The sequence below is a fragment of the Chelonoidis abingdonii genome, chromosome 9, assembly GCF_003597395.2.
Source record: "Chelonoidis abingdonii isolate Lonesome George chromosome 9, CheloAbing_2.0, whole genome shotgun sequence".
Taxonomy (NCBI): domain Eukaryota; kingdom Metazoa; phylum Chordata; order Testudines; family Testudinidae; genus Chelonoidis; species Chelonoidis abingdonii.
Window position 1 is genome coordinate 85236965 of NC_133777.1, and position 19552 is coordinate 85256516.

At 47.5% G+C, this 19552-nt stretch overlaps 1 protein-coding gene across 1 annotated transcript in view; it reads right to left on the reverse strand.

Annotated features, from left to right (window-relative positions):
- The window catches only part of RASGRF1 (Ras protein specific guanine nucleotide releasing factor 1), a 96949-nt gene that overhangs the window by 60911 nt on the left and 16486 nt on the right, over nt 1–19552 (reverse strand). Inside the window, exons 2-3 of the mRNA XM_032794225.2 lie at nt 6508–6614; nt 4939–5086 (exon numbers count right to left, since the gene is read on the reverse strand). Coding sequence (XP_032650116.1) covers nt 4939–5086; nt 6508–6614 — 255 coding nt within the window. The remainder of the gene's footprint in view (nt 1–4938; nt 5087–6507; nt 6615–19552) is intronic.

The following is a 19552-nucleotide window of genomic DNA, read 5'->3' on the forward strand; positions in this document are numbered from 1 at the left end:
TTCCTCCCTCCTCCCCTTTTCCCCATCTTGCCACTGAAAACGGGGCAGGAAAAGAGGGAATGGAGGAGGGGAGAAAACCCCATAATTCAAAAAAACAAAACTGAAAAAAAAAATCCACATTTTTCAATTTTGTTGAATACAACTAAAATGAAAAGAGATAGTTGCGAAAATCCCCTGGTTTGGAAAAAAGCCATTTTTTATTAAAACATTTTCCAACAAGGGATCAACTTGCTCTATTCAATGTGTTGTACTATGGCTGGAGAACAGAGTACCCAACACGCTGGGTTACTGGGGGTCACCAGTGCAAGGAAGAGGAGAACATCTCAGGACAAGAGAGGAGGGGCAGAAGAAGGCAGGTAGAGTTTGAAATTGAAATAGCTTCTGTCACATGGGGGAAACCGTGTGAATATCCTAAACAGGCCTTCTGCAGGGTTCCAACTGCGCCAAGACCATTCTGACAAAGCGGTTAGAATGATGGGCAACTGGGATCGTGACAGAACATGTGCTGTATCCCTAACAGGAAATATTTCTTCCATATCCCTATAAAGCCCTATTGAATTTACTAGGGATGAAATCAGTAAATCCCTATAGAAATTAAATAGGTTCCTATAGAAGGGATTTTTAACAGGATAGAATTGAATATGGAACAGGGTGCCTTTCTACAGAATTTTAAATCAACCTAAAGAAATTGCAGTTCTGCAATAGACTTCTATAGGCTGCATTACAAATGCTACAGAAAGGTTGTAACATTCTCCATCCAGTTCCATCAGGCCTTTCCATACGGGTATTTCCAAGCAAGCAATTGCTGAGTCAAAGGAAAGACAAGATGGAGCAAAGTTGTTCTTTCCTGTCCTTCTGGGGCTCTCTTTTACTCTTCAAATCTCCCTTTCCAGCCCTTGTTTTATGTCTGACAGAAGACAGGTCACTCTGCAGTTGAATTTTCACTGCATAGCTAGCTGCAGCGGTTCAGACAGAGCAACCTGCCACTGCTCTGTTCAAGCACTAAGCATTTGATTCAGGAAAGCACTGCAGCATGTGCTTAACTTTAAGTCTATGTTTCAATCCACTCGATTTATGTGCAGACTCAAGCATTTTGCTGAACAGGGATGCTTTTCTGAATTGGGGCCTAAGGGCCCAAACCTGCAAAGTGCTGAGCACTCCCAACGGGTTCTGAGGACCCTCATGTTCTCTGAGTGGATGGGGTTCAGCACTACGCGGAAGCAATCAGAACTATGCAGGATCTGGCCTAAGTATCTCTTCCACAATGCTCTCAGCCCCTTGCTAGGCCAAGCAACAGGAGTTCTAAGATTTGGCTCCAGAACAGCAGATGCCTCACTTGGAAGCAGGTCTCCCCAGCTCTGCCAACTGCGCCACAGGGCCAGCCACAAAACGGCATAATTAATTAATAATTAGCATTTATCAAAGACAGCACATTAATGACAAAACTGAATTATTTCAGATTTCCTACCAACTAATGGGTGAAATGACTTCTCCAAGCTGGGAGCGAGGCTTAAATCATCTGACTAATACTCAGTGTGGGAAAGGGCTGGGTTTTCTCTTTCTTTTTTAAATCAAGTAAGCAGAATTTGCACATTAAAGCAGAAGCTGATTATTTGATCTCTACTTCAAAGAACACAGAAGAGGGGAAAACACACCACAAGGTAAAATCAAATGCATTTGGGCTCAGAGAAGTGCTAATTAACTGCTAACGCTTGGCCAGTTCCTAGATTATTGATTGCTTGGCATTTTTAATCCATAATCCCTTGGCCCAGTTTAGGGTTTGCACACAACTCCCATATTTGCCTTATTAAAAATGTCAATAATTAGCACTGAGGCCTTAATCCCCAGGGACAGGCGGGATGGAAACTTGACCCAGCTGAGATTAACAGCAGAAAATGGATATAATTAGGACAGTGCACTTCATACATTGCTTTGGAGAGCAGCAACAGCTGTATTTCTATTTACCTACTGTGATGGGTCAATGGGATTTCCTTTACCTTCCCTACCAGGCCCCGGAGTTAAACACCAGCCAGCTAGTGTCAATTCCAAGTGTTAACACTTAGGAAGTGGTGAGTGTAAATAACAATGCCTGCAGTACAAAATCTCAGTAAACTGGAGTGCGGGGTTGTTTTTCCCGAGCTCCTCAGGGTCAGCTTGGCCTTTGTGTCCTGCAGCATGCACACTTTCCCCCAGCTGGATCCAACTGCAGGACTGAGGCAGGTGCTGTGGATGGCACTTACTCTCTCTTTGCGTATTGCAAGATCACCCTTGCAGAGGGGACATTTATGCCTTACTCATCCTGGTGTTTCAGGAGAGCCCATTTCTCTGTCTTTGGCATGCACCAGCTTGCACCCAGGGTCCAGAGAGTGGAGTGTGTTTTTCTCACTGCCAGCCCTGCATAGTGGAATCAGCCACAGACAGCCAAGGACACCACAGTTTTACCAGCTGCTCTGCGTCCCTGTTCAGTTCTGGGTGTAATTCAAAATATTGCACTAATCTCGAAAGCCCAGGGTCCTGGCTGAGACGCTGGCTCTGCTTTAAGCACTGCACAGACAGCGAGGCTCAGCTGGGAACACTGAGCTACCATGCACCAGATTTCAGGGCAAGGCAGCTGGTGACCAAGCGTTCTCGGTGGAGAAGCCTCTCAGCTATGGAGTTCTCACCCCTTGCTCCGAGAGTTTGTTGATCTGTAGGACCTGGCCCAAAGCTTCTCTCTGTCCTTGGGCTGTTAGCTGGGGCAGGCTGGGTTGGGAGGTGGGCGAGCATAGTTCCTGGAGGAGAGGGAGTCCCTTTGATTACTTTGGGGGGCTGCTGGTGCCCGGGCACCCAGAGACTTTTGTAATCAAGTACCATTAAAATGTAAAAAGGAAGAATCTGTATCCCAGCATCCCAAGTAACCAGGATCCCAGGGTTGACTCTTTCTCCAAGAACACTGCCATAGGATCATTAACAACCCTCCTCACCAGCGCCGTGAGTGCTAGGACTAGCTTGGGTCAGGGATTGTCCATAAAGGTTCCATTTCAACCACTCTCTCACTCAGAACATTTTTTTAAAAAGTTTCAAAGTTGTCAAAATGTTCCATTTGGACATTTGCTAACTGAACAGTTTTGTTTTCAGTTCAGCACAACTTTTTGTTTCAAAATTTTAGATAATTTTTACTAAAAAAAGGTAAAAAATATAAAAAGGGCAAAATCTAAACCAAACATGTTGAAATTATTCAAACGTTTCATTCTGATTGATCTGATCCAAAAAATGTTCAGCTCATTGGTTTGTGACTATTTTTGAGATGTTGTATTTTCATGCCAATTTGGGATGGGAAAAGTATTCTAAATCTTGAAAATTCTTGCAGGAGAAGAAAATGGTATCCCGCCCTCCTCCAGCTGTGACTCATCCAAAAGTTATCCAAACCTGTGCTGTAAGAGTGGGTCAGTAGGGGCTCAAGGAAGAGTGCCACCTACTGGTTCACCCTGATTATTACAACACCATCAGCTTAAAAATCTATTAAAAATGGTAAAACGAGAGATACGGAACTGAGCTGATGAGGTGTAATTCTCCCCTTAGTCACCTGTCCAGCTCATGGTATCAGTAATGGGATGCCAATCAAGTTGGGGAACACACACCCCTATGTTTACTCTCTTAACAATAGAGGCAAATATATAAAGTATAATAGACTGCCAGACTTTTGCCTTCAGTCTAAGTTACGTTAATGATTTCCCCCTTTCGTATTCAGTGTTGCTCTGCTGAATAATTTTTGTGTTTTGTCGTTTTGCATGTTTTGATGTCCATAGTCTCTATTCCTGCTGTATCCTGCACATTTACAATTACAGTGTATTAAGCTGATACATATGCCACAGCTGCAATGTTTTAAAGGCAAAGCAGCACTCAGAAATGCTATCAGAGCTGTTCCCTTTTTAAAGCCACTAGCTTAGTCTTAGTGAACTGTCAATTGAATGTAAGGCATTCATTAACATGAATTGCCCTGAATGTATTTAGGTGCCAAAGTGATGGCAGTTTGTATACAGCAAAGGGAAATTCACTTACAAAGCCTGACCTGGCCTAGAAGCAGCAGGTCATATCCATCTTCACATTTTTTCCTTTTCTTTGTCTCTAGCCATCTAATTGTTGACTTCTTTATGTAAGTGTTCACAGTAAATGGACATCTAATTATTGTGTTACATAGAATAATGAACACAGGAATTCTCTACTTTTCTTCACCCACCGCCCCAAACCACCAGCTTTAGCCTTTGCCTGTAAAATATAATCAGTTTTTTAAACCACTCACCTATGTATCACATACAGCCCAAACAGCCATTCGATTCCAAGCATTAGGCAGATGCACGCATCCGATAGACTTAACTGCTGCCGCTAATTGTTAGCAATAGAGTGCCGAATTTTCACTGCCTTGCACCTCTTGTGGTCACTGGCAACTGGGCAAAGTAACTGCAAAATGGGCGTGGCAAGCCTCCAATTCCAAAAAGAGAATGTTTTACAGCTCCTTTGCACTGCTGTAAATAACCACTCAAGGGGCAGGCAGGGGAGAGTCAGAGGGGTCATTCGTTCTGAAGGGATCGCAGATTCTGTTGAAAATTTCATGACCCTAGAAATACAAGGTAGGCAACTTTCTAATGTACTGGGACCAACACAGCTAGGCCAACACTGCCAATGACACTAGAAAACACCTTGACAATCCACTGCAGGGACCCTGAGTAGGAGAATCCGCAGGACAATATAAACGCATAGGGCTAAATCCGCTTCCTGGTGTAACTCCATCCATTCAATGACTATGGTCCATTCCTCTCACCTTTATGCCAGAATAAATGAGCTGATAAATACACCAAGTGACCTGTATGTTTCCTGTAACCTACTGGAAATGAACCAACAGTGCTTCTTGCTTCGAATTCAGAGTGATCAGTATCACTGGAGAGTTGGGCTCTTTACCTCCGATTTCAGACGTTCAATCTCGATTTCCCCATCTTCAATCTGTTGTCTTAGTTGCTTGGCAACAGTTTTCTCGGTTTCCACAATCTGAAGTAAATGGAGGTACTTCTGCATTAAAGCTTCATGCTCTGTAGCAAGATTCCTATAACTGTTATATAGACACATCAATTAAAATGATTCCTCCCCTTCCATCCTCATTTCCCTCCTTGCTCTCTATTCTCTGCTGTTTGCTCAGGCTGTGCTCTGGTACCCACTGTAGGGCGAGGGGCTCAGGTACCATTGCAAGTTTGGCCAGCGCTGACCCTGCAAGCCTCACTCAAGCCAAGGGCTCGTTGAAGCTGGTTGAAAGCTTTGCCAAACTACGTCATGCGGAATCTGGCTCTGCTGGTTCTGATCCTGCAGACTCTTAAGAATGTGCATAACTTTGCTCATGTGATTCTGATGAGATTACTCCTGTGAGTAAAGCTACACAGGATCAGGACCACTACTGCAGTGTTTCCTGGCTCCTTATCACCAGGCAAGATGCCTCTTCCACCAGGCAAAGTCCTTCTCTGCCATGGGGTGTGGACATGCCTGGCTGCACACACTCGTCAGAACTGACTGAGAAGTGAGAGGCTTCAGCATCTGAACCTGGATCAAACCCAGACTATTTCCTGAAGTGAGAGCGTGACTTCTAGAGATATGGCAAAGAGATTAAAATATTCAGGGCCAGATTCCCCTCTCCCATCACAGCTGCCAGTCAAGTTCCATGAATTTAGCAGAAGGGCAGACACTAGCTCTTGATTTTCTTACAAACAGCCACCTTTATTAAGAGACTGCACCAGACATGTTTATCTAACATCCCACAAATACTATGCATCTTCTCCCCCCGTCCCCAGCCTGGGTACTTCTCCTTAGCGATGCAGGCTGCTGGCAGCACCGACTCTCCCACCCGAGAACTGTAAATGAGCTGCACTCCCCTTTTCAAACCATGAAAACCTGGGCTTTGAATATCTATTTCTGTCCATTGCTGTTCTTTCATCTGAGCTCTTTGCAGATTTTCTTTAGATCAGAACAAAAATTAAGTAACTTTTTCTGAAACCAAAGATCGGTCTAATGCATTGGCCAGGCGGTCAGGTCAGACAGAGGCGACTATTAACTGGGGCCAGATCCTGCCAGCTGCTGCCTGTGGGTGCACCTACCTGGAATCCATCCACACAGAGCAGCTTGAAGGATCAGGCCTTAGAATTCTTGCTCCCCCTGGGCAGCAGGGTTTGAAGCTGGGCCTCCTGCACACACCCCTCTCTGCTCCCTGGGGCGGCTCCCCTGAAGGTGCTGCACTCCCTCAACTCCCAGTGACACCAGCAGGAGTTCAGAACCATCAGCCTCTTGCAAGGACAGGCCCCAGGTCGACCAACTGCAGCTTGTTTAAGCAACAGAGAGTTGTGCCATTTTGGCCCCCTTCACCAAACCATCATTTTCCATCAACAGAACAGCAATCACGCCTGGACTCTGAAGCTGCTGCTCTGCACCTGGCAGCCAATGAGCTGCTCCAGGTCATCTGCTGTTTGCCATTTCAGAAGGTGATACCTTGCATGAGTTATCGCTGCTACCCATTCATCGCAGTCCTTGGCATCCTCCGTCCTCAGCTCCAGGGTTTTCTGATTATCATGGTTGAAACTAACAGTAAAATAATGCTGCAAAAACAAAGACACTCTTGTTACTGCCACATTAGGGTCACCAAAAACAGAACTTTCACTTTGTGATCGTCCATGTTTCATTTCATTACGAAGATCATTGAAATATTACCTAAGAGGAGCCCGCAAAACAAACGTCTTGAAACCAAAGCTTCAGACCAGAGAGTGGCGCCTTGTGGGAAGGCCAGGCCAGCACGTTGTAAATGGGAATGAAGGTGGAAATGAGAAAGAGGCAGGGAAGAGGGTCCAGCTGGATTCTGTTACTGGCAAATAGAATCTGCCATGCGCATTCAGGGCGCTCTGCTTGCAGCTGCCCAGGAGAGAAGCCAGGTGAGTGTGTCTCGGAGTAAATCTCACCCTGGCCCATGGGGCTGAGCTGGCCCAGGTAGTACAAACGGCAAGCCCCTGGGGCAGGCTTGGGGAATCTCAGCCCAGCCTTCAGCCATTGTCCACATGCGAGAGGAAGTGAGAGGAATGACCATGGACGTCCATTGCACAGCGTGTCCTAAACTAAATCCCTGATGCCTTGACTTTGCTTTGACATTCAGTGCAGGCCCCACTCCATGTGCTCGCAGCAATCAGAGCGCACGGCTCTAACGGACAACAGCACAATAAGACTCAGTGTGCGAACTATATTTAGCTTCCCTTGACATTTACGGTATTTGTGTTAATTGTGATCATGGTGGCAGCCAGCACAGGCACTAGGATTTCGCTGTTCATGAGCCTTCCTGTTGTCTCCTAGGAAACAGGTAATGTACTCTAATGTCAGACACTACAGTGAAACACTGAACTAATACAAACCCTGCTAGAACATGCTCTTTCTGCCATTAGCTTCTGCTCTGTAGTAAAGTTTAGCAAGAAACCTGAATTAATAGAGATCTCTGCAAAATACTAACAGCTTGCAGTTTACTCACCTGTATTACCTAGGGAGGTGGTGGAACCTCCTTCCTTAGAGGTTTTTAAGGTCAGGCTTGACAGAGCCCTGGCTGGGATGATTTAGTTGGGGATTGGTCCTGCTTTGAGCAGGGGGTTGCACTAGATACCTCCTGAGGTCTCTTCCAACCCTGAGATTCTATGATTTGTCTAAATATTTCTGAGAACTCCAGGCAACAGGACGACTGCTGGCACAAACTCCATTGAGCCACATAAGCGTGTATAGCAGGGGTCCCCAACGCCCGCGTCCTGACCGGCGGTGGAGCATCCGCCGAAATGTCGCCGAATTTCTGAACCATTTCAGCGGCAACACCTCTCGATGACGCCGCTTGCCGCCAAGTGATGTCATTGAGAGGCGTCACCGCCAAAATGCCGCAGAAATTCGGCAGCATTTCGGCGGATGCTCCACCGCCACCACGGTCTTTCGTCTGGCACCCGCCAGACGAAAAGGTTGGGGACCACTGGTGTACAGTAATTACAGACAGACAGTACCTCAGTTAGGGACCATGCCTGTTTATTTTTGAGTTTGGATTTTTTGTCAGCTAGTAGACAAGACACACATTTAACAGCAATTCTCTCCCTGGGTAGAAGGATTTATTGTAGATAATGTGCTAAAGGTTTACTGAAGGTCACTCAGGGTCAGACATCCCTATCTACCAACCTGCCATAAATTGCTTATCACAGTGATATTCCAAGTGCTGGACAAGGTAGCCCCGAGTGTTCCCCAAAGGTGCTTTACTCCATCTGCCCCCATTCCCACGTCCCCCACCTCCCGTTCTGATCCTTCTCCACCTCCACTCTCTCTTTTCATCCTAACTTCCATGCCAGGCACCTCCTGGGGTGGCCAGAGGCAGGTGTCACTACTGAGGAGAGGAGAGGTTTTCAGTTAAACTTGGACTTGGGACAGGTGTGGCCACAGTCCAGTCTCCTCTCTATGACACTCCCAAAGCCGGGTCCCACTGCTGGAAACACTGGGCCCCCATGTCCAAGAACCTTAGACTGGGCTTGGCGAGCTGCAGTGGGCCCACAGAGAGCACTTGTCTTGGTTGGTCATTGTGGCTAGAGAGGCAGCCTCTGACATCTCCAGTCCTGGCCCTTGTAGACTAGGATGAGGTCTCTTCATTCAACTCAGAAATGAAGGAGTCCAGTGCAATGGCGGGGGAGCCTTGTGCACAGGCTGGGAGCAGAGTGTTGTGCTATCCGGAGTTTGCAGGTGGCTTTGACCTGCAGCTCCAGGAAGATGCAGAGAGCACATGAGTGTATTGCACAAACCGACTGCTACGGCTGGTTCATACAGACCTGTGAGAAAGTCTGAAGTAATGCCTGTCCTCTAGAACAAGACCGGCTTGGCTGGGCACCCTGTCTCAGGAACTGGCACATCACTGGATACCAACAGCGTCTGAGCTACTTCTTCCTGACCCCGAGCAAACTCCTGTACATCACTCCATGCGGAGCAGGCTCTTCACATGGTCCTTTCAGAGGTGGAAATCTGTCACCCTTCTCTGACTGCTGCACTTTTCTAACTAGATCTGCAAGAGAGCTTAGTCCTGATGTTCTCCCCCGCTAGTGAAACCCGCTCTAGTGCGTTAGCTACAGTGCCCAGTACAGGGAAGGGTGCACAATAGCCTGGTGAAGAGGTGGCCACAGCCTGAACCTCAAAACCAGAACTCTGGAGGTTCTAGAATTCAAAGTCTCTAGAACTTTTCAGTGTTTTGTTCCTGTCATGGAAAGGAGAATTTTCCCCCCCTCAGAGTTCGCATGTATTTGGTGACCTCTCCAGAACTTTTCTGAAAATGCCAGCGGTTTTGTGCTGATTTCACCACCTAACACAGGGTTATTCCCACCATCTCAAAGATTTTCCTCCTGAGATGTCTGACTAAGTCCCTTTCCACTGCTGATCCCATGGACAAGATTCATCCTTCCAATGTATTCTTGCATCTCGCTGCAAGAGAACCAAAGTCACCCTCTTTCCCTCAGGAACTCCCTTCCTCCACCACGCCATGGCATTCAGCACTGTAGGCAGCATGCCTGCCGCCTCTGCGTATGTCACACAGGCCTGCTGCACTCTTAGGAAGGGGATACTGTTCTCACTTTATGCATGCAAAACACCTTGCTGCTCTGCCAGGAGTCTAAACTCAAACCTCGGTGGGGCAGGGATGCAGCGCTGCAAGACTGCCACAGATGATTTTCCTGCAGAACATGGCAGCTGCTTTACTCAGGAACAAATCCATTCCACAGCAGAATTAAGAAACTGTTTTTTCTTTGCACTGACTTATTTTTCTTCCCCCCCGAAGATGTTATTATTGACGATGAAGAGTCTCCGATACAGAACCTGTTTGTTTATCAAACTGCAGAGCTATTTACACACACATTATTTCTCCATCTTCATTATGTTTCCTTTTTTAATATGCTTGTGCAGAGCTTGTGAAGTTTCAGATTCTGCAAATTCTTTTTTCCTGTAATTTAACCCATTTCTTCAAGGGTGATTCTAACTAAACAGGCTCTTATGTTGTACCAACAATGACAGCTCTCATTTGAGAGCAATTCTCATCCTGCTCCAGGGCTACCAAGGGAATACTGTTTTTAAAAAGATTTGCAGCAACCCAGCTCTCACAGTTTGCTGAAACCAAAGGCTGATGTGAATCTGGGACTCAGAGCTGGTCAAAAATGGTAAGTACGGTTTATTAAAAAATCAAAATTTCTGATTTTTCAATAAAAATGAGGCCCCCAATTGGTTATTGGCTCCCCCTTCTCTATATTTATTCCAGTTTCCATTTTGCTACTTAAAAGCAGGAAATAACAAAAATAGAAAAGAATTCAGTTTCAAAATCCAAAATTTTTAGTTTTTTGAGGAAAGTCTGAAAAAACGATTTTTTTCCCCATGAATATCTATTTTTCAAACCAGGCTATTTATCGTTACAGTTAAAAAGTTCAGGGTGAAAGCTTTCAAGCAGCCGGGTTATCTCCGATCAGGTTCTCAACTTGCCACAAGGAGTTCTCCCCTCCTCAGGGCTGGTCGCACTCTTTTCAGCTGGAGGCTCACGGCCATCCACCTGGCTTGTTCTTCTGGAGGATCTGGTCGTGACTTAGAGCTTTGCACACAGGCTTCACCCAGGGCACTTGCCCACCAATAATCAATGACACAAGGCCAGAGCTCTGTATGTGTGGCTGCTTCCGCCCCTCAGAGGCCTGGCTGTTGCGTTTGCTACATTACTAGTGACGAGCCTGGGAGAGCATGAGCGAACTGGGTCCAGCACCACTCCAGTGCCTTTGATTTACGGCTGATACATTTTACCGTACTGGGAACTTAATTAAGCTTGCAACCTAATTACGCTGTAAATGTAACTACAGAAAGGAAGGCTTTGAAAGCTATGGAAATGAGCCTTTTCGCAGCATCCAGATGTAAATGGAGGTTTTCTTTTCTCATCTCTCAATGGAACCAACAGGCTGTACATGGGGATCACCTCCTCCCCCAGTGAAATGCGGTTATTTCTGGGGAAGGGCACAGTGACTGTTTCACAGCACACAGAACAGGACCTCGGTGTTTAAGACAGAAGAGAACATTAACTTCCCCAGCTGAAACTGGCATGGGAATTTAAGTCCCACAGTCTAGCGCTGACCCCCTGGCCTCGGAAATGAGGGACCCTGACGAACATCGTTTTTTCTGTAGCGAACACACTGTTTTATTAAACAAACAAACAACCTGGAAATGCTGACACTGAAACCAAGCCAGCATTCTGTGCACAACAGCATACTTCATGTAGAAAGCTGCTATTTACAACAAAATAAAAAGTCCATTTACTCTAATGCTCACCGGTATTGTGTTGTGTCCCTCTCTTCCTCCCAAGACCTCCTTCGTCCTTGTGTCTGAGATCCCCAGTCCACCCTCTCCCCAGACTACCCCATGTCAGAACTCCCTCCCCTCCCCATGGGGCCTATCCTAGGTACCCACCCCTGCAGCCCAGCCTGGTCCCCGGCAGCCCCATGGAGCACTTTGTCAGCTGCACGCTGTCCTGGAAGGACATGGGGTGGCGTGCGGTGCATGCAGAGTAGGAGAAGGTGGGATCTACCACTGCTGTCGGGCATGGGTGCGTCCAGCTGCTGGAACAGGATTTCCCAATTGCAATTTGGAACCACAGGACTACTTTACAAGTCAGCCAGATGCAAGATGTCCTGCACAATGCGGGACACTTGAGAACATAACGGACTGTGTAAGCATTTGCCCAGAGCACTGGAGTTCACAGGCTCAGCTTTCTTGCTGATAGTGCCACTGGATTTTTAATGATGCTAAAGTCACATCAGTTCCCAGCCACAGTTCCCTTCTGGGCACCTCGATGCTTCTGGATGATCAAATAGTCATGGCTGTAAAAAAATGCCCATCGTTACCCAGAGCTGGCCAGAAGTTTGCACACTTCACCCCATCAGGCACAGATCTGGCCCCCGTGGTTCACGCATTTGTGATCTCTGGGCTCCAGTACTGTAACTCATATCTGTGCATGAAGCCCAGACATCTTAAAAGTCTCCAACTGATACAAACTTGAGCAGCCTCTCTGCTTAGCAACTCTGGTCTCCACAAACCCAACAGCCAGGTCCTCTGCTCTCTGCAGTCACTCCCCACTGAGCAAGACCTCTGTCCTGCTAGTCAATGCCCATCATGGGAATGGCTTGGGCTACTGGAGAGATCGCCACTCCCTCTGCAAACCAGGACTTCCCATGGCAGCTATGCTCCACTGGAGCAATGAACTTGTCAGGCAGGGAGGGAAGGTCTGAGAGTGTGGGAGCAAAAACTTTCACAAGAGTGGGGCCTGGACGGTGGAACCCAGAGCCACAAGAGACCACACTGTGCTCAGAACAACATGCGAGTATTTCTTTGACTTCACTTTCCTGCGGCAAGCTCTGCTGACCGTTGGCTCGCCTGGGCAGCTGGAGGGAGAGGCGGAAGGATGCATTGCTGCCTTTCAAGCTACTTGTACAGGTGGAGGAGAGAGAGAGCTTTTGGTTGTTATTTATGTCAGTTTGGGAGCTGCTCAGATCTGGCAGCGATGAAGGCCATACAGATACCTAAATGCGTTCTTTTGAGAGAATGAATGGCCCAGCAATTAGGAGCTGGGGCATTTGTTCAGCCTTGACTTGAGGAAGGGAGGCATCACCTACTGTGTCCTCAAGATAAACACACACCATAAAACCTACAGGTAAAAATTAAGGAGCCCAAAAATCTGGAGATCCCATTTAAGGCTTAAACATGCAGTGTCCAAAGCTGAAGGCTGCTACCATAACATTCCCTGCTCTAGCCCGCTGTGCTGAACCAGCGAACCTCCCTGCGTTGGTCGGTTCAGGTCACAGTCCAACTTTGTGTTCCCCAGTGACCCCCTGTATTGCCGCTGAGCCCTGGGAGCCCCGCACTGTACACCCCCTGCCCAGCAAAGCCCCACATTGCAGCAACCAGGAACTAGAACGACTTTGAGCTCTACTCCCATCACTCCACACGGGCTGGCACAGCACCAGCCGCTGCCTCTCCTGTAGCACACATTCAGACGAGACATGCAAGGAGGTGGAAGTTGGAACCTCTTGGAGTCACCTACCTCCATTCTACCAGTGGGTCGGGAGCCCAAGTGGGTCCCAGTTACACCCCGAGGAACAGGAAGAATGTAGGAATTGCCAGAGCAGGTCCCAGCAGGGCTCCAGCTAGCCCAGTCTCCCGTCTCTGATACTGGCCAGCACCAACTGCTTCAGAGGAAGGAGCCATAAACTCAGGAGGAGGTAACTTTGGGTGACCTACCTGCAGGGAAGTAGCTGCCTTAATCAGTTTCATTTCTTAGAGCTAGGTTTATGCCCTGAAGCGTGAGGATTTAAGAAGGTGAAAGCTAAAGTAGCTGGGATCCGTGTCAGATGTCAGGAGCCAGAAGACAGTGTGAGTGCAAGCTTCCCCTTCACATGGCTACAACAGGGAGGGGGAAGCAGGCCCAAGGGGGCTGAAATGATCTACATTCCACCACCTTTCCTATCATCGATTTTAGCCCCAAGTCCTCACCAGCTCAGGGACAGTAGGACATGGGCCAGGGCCACGATCAAAAATGTCTGTGTGTGCAATGCACTTTTCTGTAGGGAACTCTGCATGCAGTGTCTTTTTGGCTGCTTTGGATAGTTGGACCTTTGGGGGTTTTGTTTCACTTCTCCAGCCAACTGGATTAGTGAAACAATTTAAATCCTCTTTGCAATTGTACCTTGCATTCCAATTTCAGGTTTGAAGTCATGGGGCTAAACCTTCCCAGGTCAGGCAGGCAATTGGCTGAAGTCACTCATGAGACTAGATCAGAGGATTCTGCTCGTGCTAGAAGCAGTGAAAGACAGTTCCTATACAATTAAAATCTAATTCAGGGAGTTGCTGGAACGTATACCTGCGGGTTCATTGCACCACTCTGGTGGATTTATTCCCAGACAGAACTCGGGAAGCACGGTGCATGTGAAAGGAGGAAATTATTTCATGTTTGAATAATAAAACTCCCACCAGCTTTTCTCTTACTGCATTAGGATCCCTCTGTGGTATCACTCACACATCAAACTCAGCACACTGGCATTATTTCTGAGAGGAGCAGACTAACTCCGTGGGCTGAGGCTCCCACACATCGCTGCCTCTGACCTCGCTTGGCGCTAGGGATGGCACTAGGAAGAGCCCCGATGCTACAGTCAGAGCCCCACAAGTGGGCCTTTGCACCCCCTCGGGCACTGTAGAGGCACTAGTGTCTGCCTGCATTGGCAGGATCATGGCATCCTAGATATCACAGGCCACAGAATTTCCCTCGGTTTCCCCTGCAGCGAGCCCAATAACTTGTGTTTGGTTAAAGCATCCCCCGGAAAGGCCGCCCATCTTGGTGTGAGGACACCCAGGGCTGGAGAATCCCCCACTTCCTTTGGGAGTTTGTTCATCCCCCTCGCTATTCAAATGTTGTGCCTTCAATTTAATCTGAATGTGTCTGGCTTTATCTTCCAGACGTTGCTTCTTGTTCTGCCTTCATCTGCTAGACCCTTTAGCACCCAGCATCTTTTCTAGGACAGCGCTTCAATGCTGTAATCTAGTCTGCACTGGGACAAGCTAAACGGATCGAGCTCCTCTAGCCTCTCGCAGTCAGGTATATTCTCCAGCCCGCAAATCGTTTTTGTGGCTCCTTTCGGCTCTCACTCCAGTTTTTCACCACTGTTTTTAGCACGTGGACACAGCATTCCAGTGCCTGTCTCCGTAATGCCATAGACAGAGTAAAGACACCTTTCTTCTCCCCTCGTTATACACCAAGGATCTCCTTAGGCTTTGTGCCACAGCATCTCACTGGGAGCTCATGTTCGTTTGTTTGTCCACTCTGACCCCTACCGCCTTTTCAGAGTCACTGGTCTCCAAGACACAGTCCCGCAGCTGTAGGTATGGCCTGAATTCTTTGTAACTCTGAGTTTAGGAACAATCAGGTTAGCACGTCACTCAGGTCTGATCCAACATCTGGTCACGTCAATGCTAAAACCCTCATTGATTTAAACAGGCATTGGATCAAGTCCTGAAATTCTTGGGACCAAATTCCTTGACAGTGTCAACAAGTACAACTCCACAGAATTTAACAGAGCTGCAGCAAACACTTCCACCAGTGGAATCTGACCACTCGAGATTCAAGGGTTAATTTTATTTATTTATTTTAGTTTCTAAGATGGAAAGCCCTGGCTTCACCATTTTGTTCACTAGCTTTCAAGTGCTGAACTTTTCACCGACTCATAAATTAGCCAACAAAGAGGTGTCTGTCTGTAAAAAGTTGTAAAAAGACAATCCCTAGCAATGCTCCGCTTGGTGCTGTAGTCACAGTTATTACACCCAGAAGAACTATGTTAAAAAAGCATTAAAGTTGCACAGGCAACCTTAACTCTGGCATTTCCTAGCTCTTGAGGGCTTCACTCTGCAACCTTAGCATTCTTCTACCACAAGTTTTTTTAACTGTAATTTTCTACTTTAAAACCCACCACCAAACACACAGAAAGTCTGTCATGTGGAACCACGCTGACCCCCATCTTGAGTCATCAGCAGGATCTGGACATTTGGAGCCACAGCTCAGAACTCTCGCGCTTGCGCTAATGGAGTACGGCAGCAGTAGTAACCTTCTCTTCTTCCATGTGAACCAAGCACTACGGGGGATGAGACACACTTTGCCGGTGGGTTCTGTAGCCCATAGGGCTAGATTGCTGTTATTATATTCACTGCCTTGCCTTAATTATTAATTACAAATGTATTAATAATTTCTAATTTCTAAATAACCTTCAGCGAGAAAAGCCAACAGGAAAAACCAGACGTCACCGAGGCTTTGACGAGCAGCTAACATATTGCTGTAAAAAGCATATGGCCTGGACCTGCTCTAAACAATGTTTAATCCAGGGGTCAGCAACCTTTCAGAAGTGCTGTGCCGAGTCTTCATTTATTCACTCTAATTTAAGGTTTCGCGTGCCAGTAACACATTGTAACATTTTTAGAAGGTCTCTTTCTACAAGTCTATAATATAGAACTAAACTATTCTTGTATGAAAGGACATAAGGTTTTTAAAATGAGTAAGAAGCTTCATTTAAAATTAAATTAAAATGCAGAGCCCCCCCGGACCCATGGCCAGGACCTGGGCAGTGTGAGCGCCACTGAAAACCAGCACCTGTGCTGCCTTCAGCATGTGTGCCATTGGTTGCCTACCCCGGTTTAATCCATTGGTGGCTTGGTTTGTTGGTCTGTTGGGGTTTCTTGTCTGTTAGTTAGTTACACGTTTTGTGTCACGTGACTAGATTATGATTTTCATACTTTTTGGGAGTTTATATTGCAACAATAATTCTACATCTATCTGCTACCAGAGGAATGGGTGAAGCTCAGGGCTCCCTCTCTCTTCTGACCCAGCCTCCCGTACCCCAGCTCCTGCTGTTTTCTTTCCCCACTATGCTCCATGGCCCAGCAGCAGGAGCACCGAGAGCAGAAGACAGACTGTCTGCCTGCAGTTTATTCTGGTGACTAGCACCACAGTAGCCCCCAGCAATGGGAGGAGCAATTGCAGGGAAAATCTTGCTCAAGCCCTGCAGTCCCAGGAAGGAGCATGCTCAGCTGATCTGTGAGAATGGCACATGCACCGTCTGCTCGGCATGTAGGAGCTGCGAGGCGATGGAGCATGCTCAGCGCAGACTCACTCTTCGGAGAATTTAGCAGCCGAGCCGTAACCAATCTCTACTGAGCATGTCCAAACTGAGATTTTTCATAGGAATATAACTTGGGCAAATTTTCAAGCAAGCAGCAAAGGCAACTCCCTGCCACCAGCACCTCCATCCCCCACCAACTTTCAATTCCCTGCGCTTAATCCTGGCCATAACAGAGCTTCTCACTGAAACCGTTCTAAGAATGTTTTCACATGGGCAAAGCAAGGTTATTGCCCCCTAACCTTATCCTCAGAAATGGCTGAACCACTTTAGCTGAAACTTCCCAAAATAATTCAGCCTGTGGCAGAAACTCAGCAGGGAAAATGGTTTAAGTTTGGCAAAAATTATAAACAGAAACCAGAGTCTCCTAATGCAAAGCCAACCCTAACTATAGCCCTGTAATAATATTTGCACCTTGGCACATGCTAGTACTTCACCTCCAAGGCCCTCAGAGAGCTTTGCAAACATTCATTCTCAATAAAACTCAACCTCAGCCATTGTGCCAGGGTCTCTTTCCAGTCCCAGCACAGCAGTGATCAGCAGCATTGGCAATCCCAGCAGCCAGGCCAAGGACCTGGGCGGACCCGGAGTCTGAGCTAACTCATGGGTGTGCGTGCCACGTAAACGGGGGGGTTACCCTGGTACAGCCTGGGGAGATATTTGCAGGGACCATCAGTGTCCAGACTGTTAATTTGACCCTTTTCAAGGATAAACAACCTTAAAAGAATAGGTGGCTGCCTCCTAATTAGACTACTATAAAATCATGAGTGGTGTGGAGAAAGTAAATGAGGAAGTGTTATTTACTCCTTCTCATAACACAAGAACTAGGGGTAACCCAATGAAATTAACAGGCAGCAGGTATAAAACAAACAAAACATAATGCACAGTCAACCTGTGGAACTCCTTGCCAGGGGAAGTTGTGAAGGCCAAGACTATAACAGAGTTTAAAAAAGAACTCGATTAATTAATGGAGCATAGGTCCATTAATGGCTAATAGTCAGGATGGGCAGAGATGGTGTCCATAGCCTCTGTTTGCCAGAAGGTGGGAATGGGCGACAGGATGGATCACTTGGTGATTTCCTGTTCTGTTTATTCCCTCTCGGGCACCTGGCATTGGCTGCTGTTGGAAGACAGGATACTGGGCTAGATGGACCTTTGGTCTGACCCAGTATAGCTGCTCTTATGTACCCCAGACTTTGTGGGTGAGGGAGTGGAGCTGGTGGAGACACACCACACTGAGTGTGGAACTACATACCAATCTCATTGTTACTATTCCCTGGAAAGGTCTTTGTGCACATGCTCGTTGGCAGGAGGCAGCCGCACCTTAACAGACATCATCGTGCAGTGCAATCAGGTTTCACTGTGGGTGGTCAGCAATGAACGCTGTCCTTCCCTTCTGGGTCAGCTGTCCCATGAATTAACCACCCGCTTCACATGGCACATACCGACATGAAAGCAGCTCTTGACTTGGTTGACAGGTCAGCACTTTGGCGTTCCAGATGTTCTGCTCAATCCAGTGCATGGTCTTCATGCTGGCACCGGGGTGAGAGTGCACACTGGTTCATGGCTTTTGCCATGTTTCTGCACAACCTCAGGTGTGCGGCTGGGATGCAGTCTAGCCACAGCACTGTTCTGTTGAGCTATCGACTGGATATTAGGACTTGTCACTGCATACATCAGAATCTAGGTTGTTCAAGAAGTATTTAATGACTAAGAACTAGGCTGACGACGCTGCCTTACTTGTGGAGAAGTCAGAATTTCAGGCCCACCCTCCAAGGTCTCCAACTTGCCACCCACACTATGGGGTTGAACATCTTATGGCTGAAGACCAAGGTCCAGAACCTCTGAACTGGGTCACCAGAACCCCTGGTGCAGGTTGGGTCGAGTACAGTGAAGAACATTGACAAGTTCATCTACCTAGGCCATAAGCAGAGTTCAAACCATCAGGACGTTCTCGCCACCTCCTGAGTGATACCCAGTTTTGCTTATAGCCACAATCACGTTTGCCCAGAGACAAAGTTCAGGGTCTCTCAAACCTGCATACACCTGTGCTGCTCTATGGGTCAGAAACCGGGACCCTCTTGGAGGACGGTATGTGCTGACAGCATACACTGTTCTGCTGTGCAAAGAGTGATTTGGCCTTGCTTCAATCCATCGTTACATTCAAAAGCAGCATCATACACCCATCAGCCATGTCACCAGGATGGACAAAACCACCCCAGCACCTTGCACTCTCTCTCGATCGCTGCATCGACATGCAAAGGGGTGCATGCCCTGACCTACCTGGTGCTGCCTGTGGAGCTGCCCCAGAGATTCGTGGAGGCAGGACTGAGCAAAATCTGGGAACTTAATTGCATGAGGCCTGGTGTGATCTCTCTAGCGGGCACAATGCTCTTCAGAAGACCATGCATATTTGATGACCGGGAGACACCTGTCCTACAGTGGCCCCTGCCATCCAGCCACATGCTTCCTATCCACCCATCCTCACTCTGGCACCCCAGAATCAAAACCATTATCAGAACTGACAGTCCACACACCCCGCAGCAGGGATCCGGCACCCCCTTCCCTCACCCTTTGGCTTACCTACTTATCTAGACTGTGAGCTCTCCAGGGGAGGAACCACATCTCCCTGAGTATGTGCGCAGCACCTTGCCCAACAGGGCCATCGCTGAAACCTTTGGGCAATACTGCAACACAAATAGTGAATGATTGTCTCGCTGCAGCCCAACTGATGCCTATTCACCACGCTGCAGACAGCTTTAGTTTTGGGAGGTGGGGATGGGTGTTTCTGAGGTCTTGGACGGGCT